The 12,738-nt window shown below is 42.8% G+C and overlaps 1 protein-coding gene across 1 annotated transcript; it reads left to right on the top strand.

The window, feature by feature from the left end:
* Positions 1-2,986: 2,986 nt before the first annotated feature.
* LOC120658815 (cysteine-rich receptor-like protein kinase 10) lies at positions 2,987-5,533 on the top strand. The gene is made up of 5 exons (XM_039936987.1): positions 2,987-3,349; positions 3,733-3,862; positions 4,572-4,809; positions 4,900-5,050; positions 5,153-5,533. Exons 3-5 carry the CDS (start codon positions 4,586-4,588, stop codon positions 5,423-5,425), a joined length of 648 nt encoding a protein of 215 aa, XP_039792921.1. The 5' UTR covers positions 2,987-3,349; positions 3,733-3,862; positions 4,572-4,585; the 3' UTR covers positions 5,426-5,533.
* The last annotated feature ends 7,205 nt before the right edge of the window (positions 5,534-12,738 follow it).

The raw sequence follows: 12,738 nt of genomic DNA, 5'->3' as shown, positions 1-12,738 counted from the left end.
CCATACCCTGAAGAATATGAGCATGTGGCATATCCACAGGGTTTTAAAATTCTTGAATTTATTAAATTCACTGGTGATGATAGTAGAACTGTATTAGAACATATCGGTCAATTTATTATACAATGTGGTGAAGCTAGCACTGGTGATATTTATAAATTGAGGTTATTTCCTTTATTTCTATCGGGTGCTACATTTACTTGGTTTATTTCATTGTCACCCAATTCAGTTCGCACATGGGCCGATTTAGAGCATAAATTCTATGATTATTTCTTGAATGGTGAAACTAAATTAAAATTGTCACATCTTACATCGGTTAAGCAAAAGATACATGAAGGTGTTGCTGAATATATTAGAAGATTTAGAGATATTAGAAACCGATGCTATAGTTTGATAATTTTTGATAGAGATATGGCCGATCTAGCTTTTGCTGGTTTACATGATTTTCATAAAGAAAAGCTAGATGGACAAGAATTTCTAGATGTTAGTCAAGTTCTGCAAAAGGCTCTGGCTAACGTAAGCCGAGCTAAAGAAGCTTTGCAAAAGTCCAATGGAAAGCCTAATTGTCCTATTTATGTTCTTAGTTGTGAATCAAATTGTTCGGACGATGTAGGCAAGGATGTTTATGCTACTGAATTTGCTTGGCCTTCTAATAATAAATCTTGCACTTGTGGTTCTCTCAAGCCGATTCAGAAAAATTAGAAGATAATATTAAGTTTACTTTTGATGTAGCCAAATGAGATCGCATATTTGATGAGTTAAACAAATTGGGATACATCAAATTGTCACATGCTATTCCGCCGCTTGACGAAATTAAAGCGGCGTGCTTATTGCAAATGGCATAATTCGTTCTCTCATGCAACCAATGATTGCAATGTGTTTAGAAGGCAAATTCAATCGGTCGTTAATGAAAGACGATTGGTTGTTCCACAAATACAAATTGATAATAATCATTTCCCTGTGCATACAGTTGAATTACAGAATCTTAAGGTTCTAATTTGGCCAAGTCAAACCAAATCAACAAAGGGGAAGAATGTGGTCATTGGTGAACCAAGATCTGAACAGAAGAAGAAGTCCCTCGAAGCTTCATCAAAAAATTCAACACACGAAGGGCAAGATTAGAAGAAGGGCGCCAGGTCTGTACAGACCGGTCTAACCGGTCCCTCTGGAGGTTCAGTGCTCGGGGGGCACGAGCAGCGAAAAAAGGACGGGTCTGCATAGACCGGTCTGACCGGTCTGGAGACCGACCTGACCGGTCATTCTGAGAGTTCTGAAAAAAATTCTAGAAACGCCAAAAAGAAAAGGCCGAGTTTCAAACAACTCTTGGCCAAGTATGAAGAGAAAAGAGCTACTCAGAAACAGAAGAAGCGACCGGATCAAGCTAAAGATACAAATTCATCATCGGAGCATTGTGAGCAATCGGCTTCTCATTTGCAACAAGGTAATAATGCTTTTGCGCCATATTCATTCGGTGGGCCGGTTGCTCCATGGTTCTGGTCGTATCCTTACTATTACACACCTTTGAATTATAGTAGAATATATATGCGTCTATATTTTATTCAATATTCTTCTACATATCCAAGTTATGGTGTCTCTCAAAGACCGATTGTTGCTAGCGATAATCTGATCAAAGGCAAACCTAATTGTAGCCAAGATGGTGAGAAAAATATAAAGCAAGATAATCAATATTTACAGCCGAGGTGGTGTCCCTCAGGCTTGTCTCACACCCAAAAGAGAAGGCTACAGCGGATGCGCAAGAAGGAGTCTATGGAACACCAAGCGGTCGGTGACCATGAAGCAGGTATGGAGGCCTAAGCAAGTTGTTTCGTCATCATGTTGAAGAAGAAGCAAGATACGGATGATAAAATTTATCGCCCTTAGAACAAAATATGGCGGATGCATGTTTATTATCGTCCTTAGACAATTTTGGTTCAGAGGCTTGTTTTTTTGGCATGCTAGCATCACCAAAAAATAGGGAGGCATATGTTGACGACCAAAATTGGCACAGGTCGAACAGACCGGTCTGACCGGTGCCTGTGAGCGGTCTGACCGGTCTGGACCGTGCAGCCGATCTGAAAATACCGACCGGTCTGACCGGTGGGTCTGACCTGTCATACCGGTCTATCTGGAGTCTGAATACAATTAGGACTTTTTGTAGATTTAGATCTGTAAAAGAATTCTTTGCGGGATAAGTCCACCCCACCCTATAAATATAAAGGGTCACGGCCAATTGAGGGTATCCAATCGATCAATCAATACAACTTTTATCTTTTTATTTTTCTCTTGTCCTAGCTTTTCCAATCTACTACTTGTTGTTCCTCCTTCGTCTCCACATCGATTGAGGGCGTTCTAGGTGGCCTGCGGACCCTAGAACAACCCTGCGTGCGCCTGCCTCGACGGGTCTTCCCGGGCTAACGTTCGTAGGTTCTTCATCGTTCTCGCCGGCGGTGTCCGGTCTGACCGCTCGCTATAACCGGTCTGACCGGTCTACGCAGGAGGCGCCGCAGCGAGCTCCTCCTCGCACCGCACGTTCGAGTGCGTCCGTGTGTTGACCGTTTGCGTCAACACCCATGGCACCTCCGCGGAACCTGAGCGCATCTCGCCCATTTTTTTGATGAAACAGGAGGGGATGAATCCCCTACTGATTATATATTAATTAAAATAAAAACAGTGGGGAACATAAAAAAGGTTCAAGAAACAAAAAAAAGGAGACTAAAAAAATAAGGAAGATTACAATAAGGCTTCTTGCCATTCTGTCATAGGTTGTTTAAGTCTTGATTTTTCCTCTTAGAATAACTAAGGCAAATTCACGCTTGAAGTGAGCATAACAATTATCTGGATGTGGTTGAAGCTCTTTAAAAATAAGATCATTGCAAATGCACCAGTTGAACATGATGATAATATCCATAAAAAAAAGGGACATTAAGTTGATTTCTGATAGATTCTAGCTCTGTGAAAGGATGTGAGTTCCCAATCTGAAGTTGCAATTTTGACCAGCAAATCTGTGCAAAAGGACATTCTAGGAAAAGATGCATCAAGCTTTCTTCTATGCTCTGATTACAGCACACACAAAGATAGGAAGGCAAATTCATATTTCTTCTTCGAAGTAAACCTCGGGTACTTAGTCTATCTTGCAGCCAGAGCCAGAAAAAGACTTTATGTTTATTCTGACATGCCGATTTCCAGAGCCATTTGAAAGCTGGGTGTGTATGTCTGTGCCCAGTAAGATGTGTATATGCTTTGGATGCAGAGAAAAAGTGGTTTCCCCAAATATAGGACCAAGAGTCTCTTTCAGCTCATTTGGCTCTCCCTGCTCTTGGGGAGCACGAACTAAGGAATGGGGAGCTTTGAGGTACCAATCCGACTCCCAATTCGCTTTGCTGTTACTTTCTGAATCCTTGTTAACTCATATTGAATTCAGATAAGCAATCTGCAATGTAATTTCACAAGTTGTTGTAATGTTTAATTGCACAGTTTCTGTCCCTCTGAAATGACTACTGCATTGTAATGATTCATCATATCTCTATGCATCAATTGGTGGTTTGTCTTTGTGGCTCTTTGTAGATGTTGATGGGGATCCCATCTTGATGTTGATTAAAAAAGATTATGAGATTTCATGCAGACTTTGACTAAAGTGGTATCTCTGGGGTGGGAATTCACGTGATGTGCTGGTGTTCTTGGAATTATTAGTTCTATCAGGCCACTAATCTGTTTCCAATAATGCTTCTGCGTCAGGCCTAGGCTTCACTGCACAACCTGATTTTGTAAATCTGTTTGGCTTTCTCTTCTCATGGATATTGACGAACTAAGAACCCCTGATCTGCAACAGAGTCTGACAGTGCGTTGCAACATACTTTGCTTGGAGGTACACTAATCAGCTATGTTTTAGGCTACAAATCCAACCTTTTTTTTTTTGCTCTGTCAGTGCTTATTGTGCACGTTTTTAGGCTAAGTTATATCTTTACATGCGCATTGGTTGGACAAAATTATAAAAGATCTAATTGTTTCCCATGCTAAAGTTTGTCCGAACTTCAGTTAATTATAACTGAGCATTTTTTTATTGTTGCCTTGTCCAAAATATGAGAGGTCCTGTTGATGTTTGAATAAAACTGAATTAAATAGACATCGTAAGCCTGTGTTCAGGTGATCAATATAGCAACATTAATCTTGCAACGAACTAAAGTTCAGACTTTTCAGTTTGTCATAGTTTAGCCTTGCTTCAGCAAATATTGGACTTTTGCATAGGATCTGTCTTTAACTCAAAATGAGAAAGAATTAGAATAAACTACCAAATGGATCTGGCTAAGTAAGGATTCAGAGCAAGGAACTGAGGAATTCAGGAATGAAGTTATTCTAATTGCCAAATTGCAGCATAGAAATTTGGTTCGACTACTTGGTTGTAGTGTTGAGGGAGGTGAAAAGATCCTGATATATGAGTATTTGCCTAATAGAAGCTTAGATGCTATCCTTTTCGGTTTGTTTTAGTAACACACACTGGTTTATGTATAAACAAAAGAAATAGTATTTTCATAGCAAACATCTCAAATACTGCTTTTATTTGAATATGTACGCAGATAGCTCAAGAAAAATGTCGTTAGATTGGCCAACGCGATTTAACATAATAAAGGGAGTTGCAAGAGGACTTCTTTACCTTCACCAAGATTCAAGATTGACCATAGTTCATAGGGATCTCAAAGGTGCCAATGTTTTGCTAGATGCAGAGATGAGACCTAAGATAGCAGACTTTGGCATGGCAAGGATCTTCAATGATAACCAGAAAAATGCAAACACACGGCGTGTCGTCGGAACATAGTGAGTGTATGGTTGAATTAAGTGCTCAAATTCAGTGTGACTAAATTCATTGTTTTTGCAATAACTTTTGGAAGTGAATTTTGAAAATAGTGGGTACATGGCTCCTGAATACGCAATGGAAGGAGTCTTCTCTATGAAGTCTTATGTCTATAGCTTTGGTGTCCTAATGCTGGAGCTTGTAACTGGTATAAGGAGAAGCAGTTTGAACAAAATCAAGGATTTTCCAAACCTTACGATCTACGTGAGTATATAGCTTCTGTAAAGTTTAAAATTAACACTAGTCTCGATGTTTCAAAACCATTGTCATTATTGCAATCCATCTAACTGTTTTTGTTTATTTCAGGCATGGAATATGTGGAAAGATGGGAAGGGAAAAGACTCGGCTGACCCATCTATTATGGATACTTGTTCGCTAGATGAAGTTTTGCTTTGTAGTCATATGGCACTCTTGAGTGCCCAGGAAAATCCAGATGATAGACCACTTATGTCGTCGGTTGTGCTCGCCTTGGAGAATGGAAGCGCCACACTGCCAACACCTAACAACCCTGGTCACTATGGACAGGGGAGTGGTGATATGGAGCAAATAATAAGAGACCGGACCGAGACACTTCCATGAATTCCCTTACTCTCACGAATATAGAGGGACGATAATCTTCCACCTCTTCTTTTATGTATATGCTCTGGCAGAAATTTGGCTGATCAAAGGTCCTTCATCGATCTCCAAGTCATTTCCTTACTAATTTTATGGCAATAATCTCAATAAGCTAAAAATATATTATTTGTTTCCAAACCTAACAATAACGAGGAAACTCAAAGAAGTGAATTTGAACAAAATGAAATAAAATGCTTGACGGTTTCTCACTCTCTCCCTTTCATTCTTGCAATGGAAATTGGCACTTGGCAGCATGCATGGTTCGCCAACACAGGAACCCAGACACCCATTCAGAAACAACAGCAGCACCTTCTCTTTGCGAGCGCTGCCACTGAATTTCAATGGTGCAGCTGCTGCGACGGTAGCCAGCAACACTGCCGCCGGCGCTTCTGATCTGAATGGCGCTGCCGCGGCCTTAGCCTTATGGCAGGGCTTGGACCGGCATCCGTCTGCCTAAAGATGCGATCAAGTACAAGACGCCCAGCGAGCTCCCGGTGCCGTTGTGGAAGGGCGGGTCCGATCAGTCATGGGTCTGATCTGATGATCCAACGCCGGGAGCTTCTCTTCCGCAGTGCTAGGAAAGGCGGGAATAATCGAGGTCGGGCATACGATTGCGATAGGAAATATCGCAGAAGGCCCACTAGCGGCCCACTGCTGCTCCAGTGACCTTACGCCGCAGCCGCCGCCGCCGCCGCCGCCGGGATTAGGGTTGGAGGTCCGAAGGATGCCGGATCTAGAGAGGATCGTCGGAGGCCGCCGCACCAGCAGTGGGGCCGGTCGAGATGGTGGAGAGGTGGGGAGGCGGGGGCGCCACTCATCGGGTAGTAGGGGATGGCGATCGGGCGGGGATGGTGGCGAGGGCGTGGAAGTTGGACAAGATTAGCAACAACGGCGGTGGAAGGCGGCGGCGGAGGCGGCGGCGAAGAAAGCAGTGGTAGCTGGGGAAGCTAGGCCGGCCCATCTAAACCCTGCTTCGCTCTTCTCCCACTTCTGCAACGCGTTCCCTTGCAGAGTTGCAGTCACACCTATGAGTAGTACCCCGGGACACGTGGGTTCACCATGGATTTATCCAGCCGATGGGCTGTGCATGAGCTACTCGTGCTGCCTAAGGTATTGGGCTCCAGTTATTGTTGTTGGCTGCTTATATTTCTTTATTTTCATAATGGCCGTTTTAATTAGATACTCCCTCCATCCTCAAAAGAATGCAACAAACAATTAAGTCCAAGTAAATTTATACAAAAAAATAATTAATTTTGCCTCCAAATAAATTTAGTATGAAAATGTATTGTATGATTAATTTAATGATACTTATTTTGTAATATAATACTAATACTATTTTGTATAAATTTAGTTAAATTTAAAATTATTTAACTCCTCAGGAAGCGAGACTTACATTATCTTGAAGGCGGAGGGAGTAGATGGTAACTAGCCGCCCATAAAAAAATAAATAAATATTGACATCTCTCTTCTCACTTGCTGCCCCTGTCTCTTTCCATACCGCTCAACTTGCCTGTGGTTATGTGGTCTGATACTACTCCCTCCATTTTTATTTACATGTCAAATTAGGTTTATCCCAAGTAAAAATTAGCCAACTTTGACCAATAGAGAAATATAGCAACAACAATACTACCTAGCATATGCACTACCAACATAAATTTCATAGTGGATTTAATAAAATAAATTTGGTAATGTAAATGTTATTATTTTTCTTCGTAAATTCAGTCAAAGTTGATCAAGTTTGACTTAGGATAAACCTAATATGACATGTAAATAAAAATAGAGGAATTATTCGATAGTGTGCCAGTTTACTACGTCTTTTTTCTTTTAACATTGTGCAATGGTATCAGCTAAATACCATTTTATATGAGTTCCATCTATTTATGCTGTTTAGTCCAAATACAGTAACCTTGCCCAATTCAAAAAACAATTATCTAGATATTTATTAGTATATAAGTATTCCTATTTAATTCGAGGTACTTCAAGGTGAAATGTACTATAATAGGTGTATTCTTGATATTATGAATTTCTTCATTCCAAAATATAAGCTATTTAAGTTTTATTCTAAATTAAATCTCTTTATTTAGGTTTGTTTAGATAAGTATATTAACACTTAAAATACCAAATAAATGCAGTAACAAAATATAGTTCAAGGTTGATTTTTAAAGTTGTGGATGATGTATTTTCTAAACTTAATTAAATGTAGAGAAATTTAGAACAACACTTAATCAAATCACATTTTCGAACAAAGAGCCAAGCTGCTAATGGTTTGAGATCCAGACCACAGCCGCACCAAACTAATTATCATTTTCCAACCGATCAATCCCCAGCACACTGCACACCAAACTGCATGCCTCGGAAAACTGAATTAAATCAATCTGCCAACGTTTTCTACCCAAAACCAAACTGAATCAGTTCCTCCTGAAGTCATGATGGTTTGCACAGCGGGTTCTTCGTCGGCTTGATCTTGAGGCACACGTATGATTGGGCGAGAAGACGACAACAAGACGGAGCCCCGGCTGCAGCCCTTTTTTGGCTACCGCCGCCGGCGTCGACACCGAGCCGCCCCGATCCAGGAAGGAGCCGGGGTGCGACGACGGCGAGCCCTCTGGCAGCGGCGTGCACCCTTGGCGACGTTGTGGTGGAGGACTGGATGAGACTGAAGTGGAGAGCTGATTCATGAAGGAACGGCACTCAGATTACCTATCTCTCTTCCTAATATCAAAGATTTATCCTTTTGGTAATAAGAGGTGCTCCAACATACTACCAATTCCATTGCCAATACCAAAAATTTTTGGTGATCGCCAAAACACACAACACTCTTGATCAAATGTAGGGGGTCCTTTCTCCACCCTATCCTTCAAGTGATCTGCTACTGCACTTGCTATCAAAATGTAAAAAAGTGGTATTGATGAACAAAAGCGAAAATATATAGGATCTGAGAGATAATAAGTAAACTGAAGGCTGAGATTATTGAAACTAATCCAAATTGGTCCAAACCTATCTTAGCTATGAACCAAACCTAACTATATATCTGCGGCAAGTGGATCCCACTGAACCAGTCTCAGCCCCATCAAAGCCCAAAACTGAAAAAACTGTTTTCAAACCAAAGCATTGTCAGCTTTAACAAAGAGTGCTTAGCAAACATTTATTACGAAACGTGTTCACTTGAAATTATGAACAATCACCACGTTGAGTTGGCAAGTACGCATAATTGAAGTAACCAAGCCGCGCAAAAAATTAGTTCCACAGGATCTTGAGAGCAGGTGAGACGGGTGCAACGACAGAGTATTGCTGTTTTATTTATTTATTATGGTTTTGTATGTATAAACAAAACCCAGCCCCCTTTACTTCAGCGAAAAAAAATTATAGTAGATGTAGGTTCTTTTTAAAATAGTATTTTCCGAGTGGAAAATGAATTCCCCAGTAACAATTGCCGACTAACAACCGAGAACGAAAGGCCAAAATAACTTATTCCCCATTAGCTACTTGCTGACAAACTCTCAGCATATATTACAAATCATGTAGGGCTTGAGCTGTCGCCACTCGCCAGTCTCTGCCAAAAGATCTTATAGTAGATGTTATGGACAACGGTATTGAAGTTTATGACGGATATGATTTTTTCTGTACCTGTCATATTTTTCAGGAGAAGGAAAATATTTGAAACGTCTCTCCTAGGAACATTTTTTCATGATTATTCCACCGGTTTTCATGGGCGCGAATTAGAATTGTCCAGTTTCTGGACAATAGAACAGTGATCCATCGTCTTCGGAATGCAATTGTCATTTCTGCTGTGCACCGTTGATTGTACATGGTCCAGCGCCGTATCCTTGCCGGTGTGTGTTCCTGCTGGTGCAGGATCGGTGAACAATGGATCTATTCGTAGTGCTTATTTTTGGCAAGATCTACCCAGACCTGTTAGTTAAGTTTGGAAGGAAAAAAAAAAGAAAGGCGATCTTCTTGTTGGTAAATGTTGGGGCTAGTAAGAATATCTATAATTTGCAATTGTAAACTGACTGCCTGACTTTGGCTGTCGTGTATATTTGAGATTGTTAATTGTCCATGCTCCATAGAACAAGAAGTATGATCTGTAGTATTGATTTGTGATTAATTCTTCTTTCAAGAAGGTAGTTCAAAAGTCACAACGTAGTGAATGCCAGGTTGATCACGGCAATAGCATGATTTGGCTGTTTTTAGGGTTGAAGCAGCTTGTTAGGTTCTGTAGTTCTAGGATTAACACAAGATCGGACTCTGTGAGAGTAGATCGGACATGTGGAAACGTTTCTTGACATGAATACAAGTAGGTCATAGGTTCTTCCCTACTTCTAGTACAAGAACGAGAGAGGTAGAGGAGTAGACCAGATCCAGAGGCGGCAGGAGACGGGACGGAGTTGCCGGCGCTCGGGGTCGACATGGCTCCAATGGCGGCGATGAACTCCGGATCGGTGAAGAGCGCGTCCGACGGTGGTGAAGCTCGGCGAGGGTGTCGGTGGCCCTCGAGTCGCCACCTACACTGGCCGGCGACGGAAGCGGAGGAGCGCGTCGGAGAAGCGGTGTTGGCGGAGCTTCCCGTCGCCACTACGCACCCTAGATCGGGTTAGGGTTAGGTCTATGGGTGGGAACGGCTGTGGTGGCGAACATTGGTTGTCGAGCCGTGGGGTCCCCACCCCCCTTTTATTTGTGCAGGGCGACGGGGGCTCACCAACCACAGAAGGGTTGGGCGCCCCCGATCAGGGCGCGTGACCAAGGCCCGATCTGGCCTTTGGGCTAGATCGGTGAGAGATCAATCCAACACAGCTGACACATGATCACTGTAACCGTGGAAGTGTTTTTTTACCCTACTCTATTAGGTTTGGTTTGGGGTACCCTGCTGGCGGTTTAAAATGAGATAAAAGATATTTTTTGGTGAAAGAGTTTTACTCCAGTGGTCCCTTCCATGAAGTTTGCTCGCATCTTAAAGCACCTGACATTTAATTTTATTTTTTTCTGAGTGGGTATTATTTGGCCCGACCCCCTAAGCTTACCCTAAACAAGCCTGGTTCATGCCGGATCCATATTACTCAGCCCACATGCCATCGGGACTCAGAGATTTGTGGTTCTTGTCACTCATTCCCCTTGCCATTTCTCCTTTGTGCCGAGCACCACTGCCGCCAGGTTCATCCTTGTCAACCATCCCCTTGATCCAATCTCCTAGGCAACAGCTTCTCACTCGGCCACAACCTACGCCAGTACCCGTGCTAATGGGGCGGGGTTTGATGGGTTTTTTGGGTGGGTTTTAATACGGGTACTATTGGATGGGTGGAAACGGGTGACACTATGAAACGGATTGGGGCAGGTTGGGTTGATGACACAGACAGGTTGGGACAGGTTGGAGCGCTATGGTAGTAGATCGGCGTGTAAGTCGCATATCATCTTCCGTCGTGACTTCGGGTTGGGGCATTGGGCCGACGGAGTGGGTCGGGGCGGGTGGTAGTTAGGGCTCTTGAAATATGGGTAGGGGTGGATTTGGGGTGGATTCAACCCCATTAGCAGGCGTATGCGCCAGTGCACGTACGGAGGATGCCGAAATCCTGCTCGTCATGACGTCACCCCAACCCCGAGCCGATTTCGACAGCGGCGGTGGAGGTCGTTATGATGGAGGTCATATGTAACCACAGCCACATGTAGCAGCCACACGTAGCATCCACAAGTTGTTATTCCCACTGTCCTCCGCCTCCCGGCTCCGGCATCGCATCTGGCTAGGGATAGGTAAAGGGTCTTAATTTTTTGCCTAGATAATCTACAAGTCGGATCCTAAAAGGATCGGGCTCTAATCTTATACAATTTTGAGCTAAAAATATTAAGGACCAAATTGAATTATGAAAAGAGCATTATAGCCATGGACCTCCGATACCTCCACTGCCGCCACCCCTAACCAGTCTCGCCGTTGGGCCGCCCGTCTACCAACGCCACCTTCTCCTCGCCCCCACCGCCACCACCCACTGGGGGGTCTTACCCTTCCCCCAACGCCACCTTCTCCTCGCCCCCACAGCCCACCACCCACGGGGGGTCTTACCCTGCCCGACCGACAGCGCTTCCGCACCGCCTCGCCCTCCACCGATCGAACCATCCAGAAAGGAACCAAGAAACTAAGTTGTACTTTTATTAGGATCAAAGAACTAATTTTCTCTTAAAATAAATAGCTATTAGTATATGTTCACTCTTATGCCCGAAGGAATCCAAGCAACAGGAGCTCACCTGCCTTTTACTCCAACCGGTACCTGACGCGTGGTACCTAAAAAAAAACTGACGCACTGTTTCAATCCAATCGGTATTTGCCTGCCATGCGAATATGGGCTCCATTCATTTTGGGCCTTCCTTTGGCGATGTCGTGGCCCATGCCTCTTGTGCATCGGCAGTGGCTGTCAAAAATTTCTGGTTTCCCCGCTGCAGTGTCAGACCCTAACATTACCGTGGCTGTCCAAATACTATTTTTTTTTAGCATCGACCATTGAAATACTAAAACTAGCCGTGGCTGTCCAAATACTATTTTTTTAGCATCGACCATTGAAATACTAAAACTAGCCTAATTTATCTGGCACAAAAAAATATTCTACATAATAGCACAGCAAGCCCACCACATGGAAGGGCCAACTACAAACCACAGTACTCAAATTTTCTAAGGCACCCCCAACACAAACCGTTAAAATATACACAACAAACCAATGTCAGCACCTTAAAATCATAGAATTATCTGCTTCGCTAATATGACCGAACACATCTTCAATCAAATAAAGACTGCCAGCAATTACACATCAATGCATCACGCATCATGCCCACGAAGAAAACAGTGTGCAACTGTTCAAAAAAGGATATACATACTGTTGCAACACTTCACCAGTGCAGCCCCATTCACAGGCGCGACAACACTCGCCTCCCTACCTAGTTTCTCTCCCCACCTGCTAACCCTCTCTTTTTCCATGCCACTCAACTTGCTTGTGGTGTGGGCCTAGTTCACTACCTCCTTTTTTTTGTGCAGGTATCAACTACTTCCTCCATCTCAAATTATATCTAGATGCATTGCAAAATCTATACATCTGAAAAAAACCAAAGCAACTAATAATTTAGAACGAAGAGAGTAAATACCAATTTTTTTGTATAAGCACCATCTATTTATACTGCTTCCAAATACAGTAACCTTTCCCAATTGAAAAATTGTTATCTAGCTATTTATTTTTATATAAATAATCTTATTTAATCCGAGGTGCTTCAAAGTGAAGTAATAGGTATATTCTTGATAT

This window comes from Panicum virgatum, chromosome 2N (assembly GCF_016808335.1).
Source record: "Panicum virgatum strain AP13 chromosome 2N, P.virgatum_v5, whole genome shotgun sequence".
Lineage (NCBI taxonomy): Eukaryota > Viridiplantae > Streptophyta > Magnoliopsida > Poales > Poaceae > Panicum > Panicum virgatum.
The sequence above is the reverse complement of the archived record's forward strand: the minus strand, read 5'-3'. Positions and strand labels throughout refer to the sequence as shown.

Coding starts and splice junctions, on each gene's coding strand:
- LOC120658815 (XM_039936987.1), top strand. CDS start 4,586: ATGTCGTTAGATTGGCCAACGCGATTTAACATAATAAAGGGAGTTGCA. Junction 4,810..4,899: donor CGGCGTGTCGTCGGAACATA/GTGAGTGTATGG, acceptor TTTTGAAAATAG/TGGGTACATGGCTCCTGAAT. Junction 5,051..5,152: donor TTCCAAACCTTACGATCTAC/GTGAGTATATAG, acceptor TGTTTATTTCAG/GCATGGAATATGTGGAAAGA.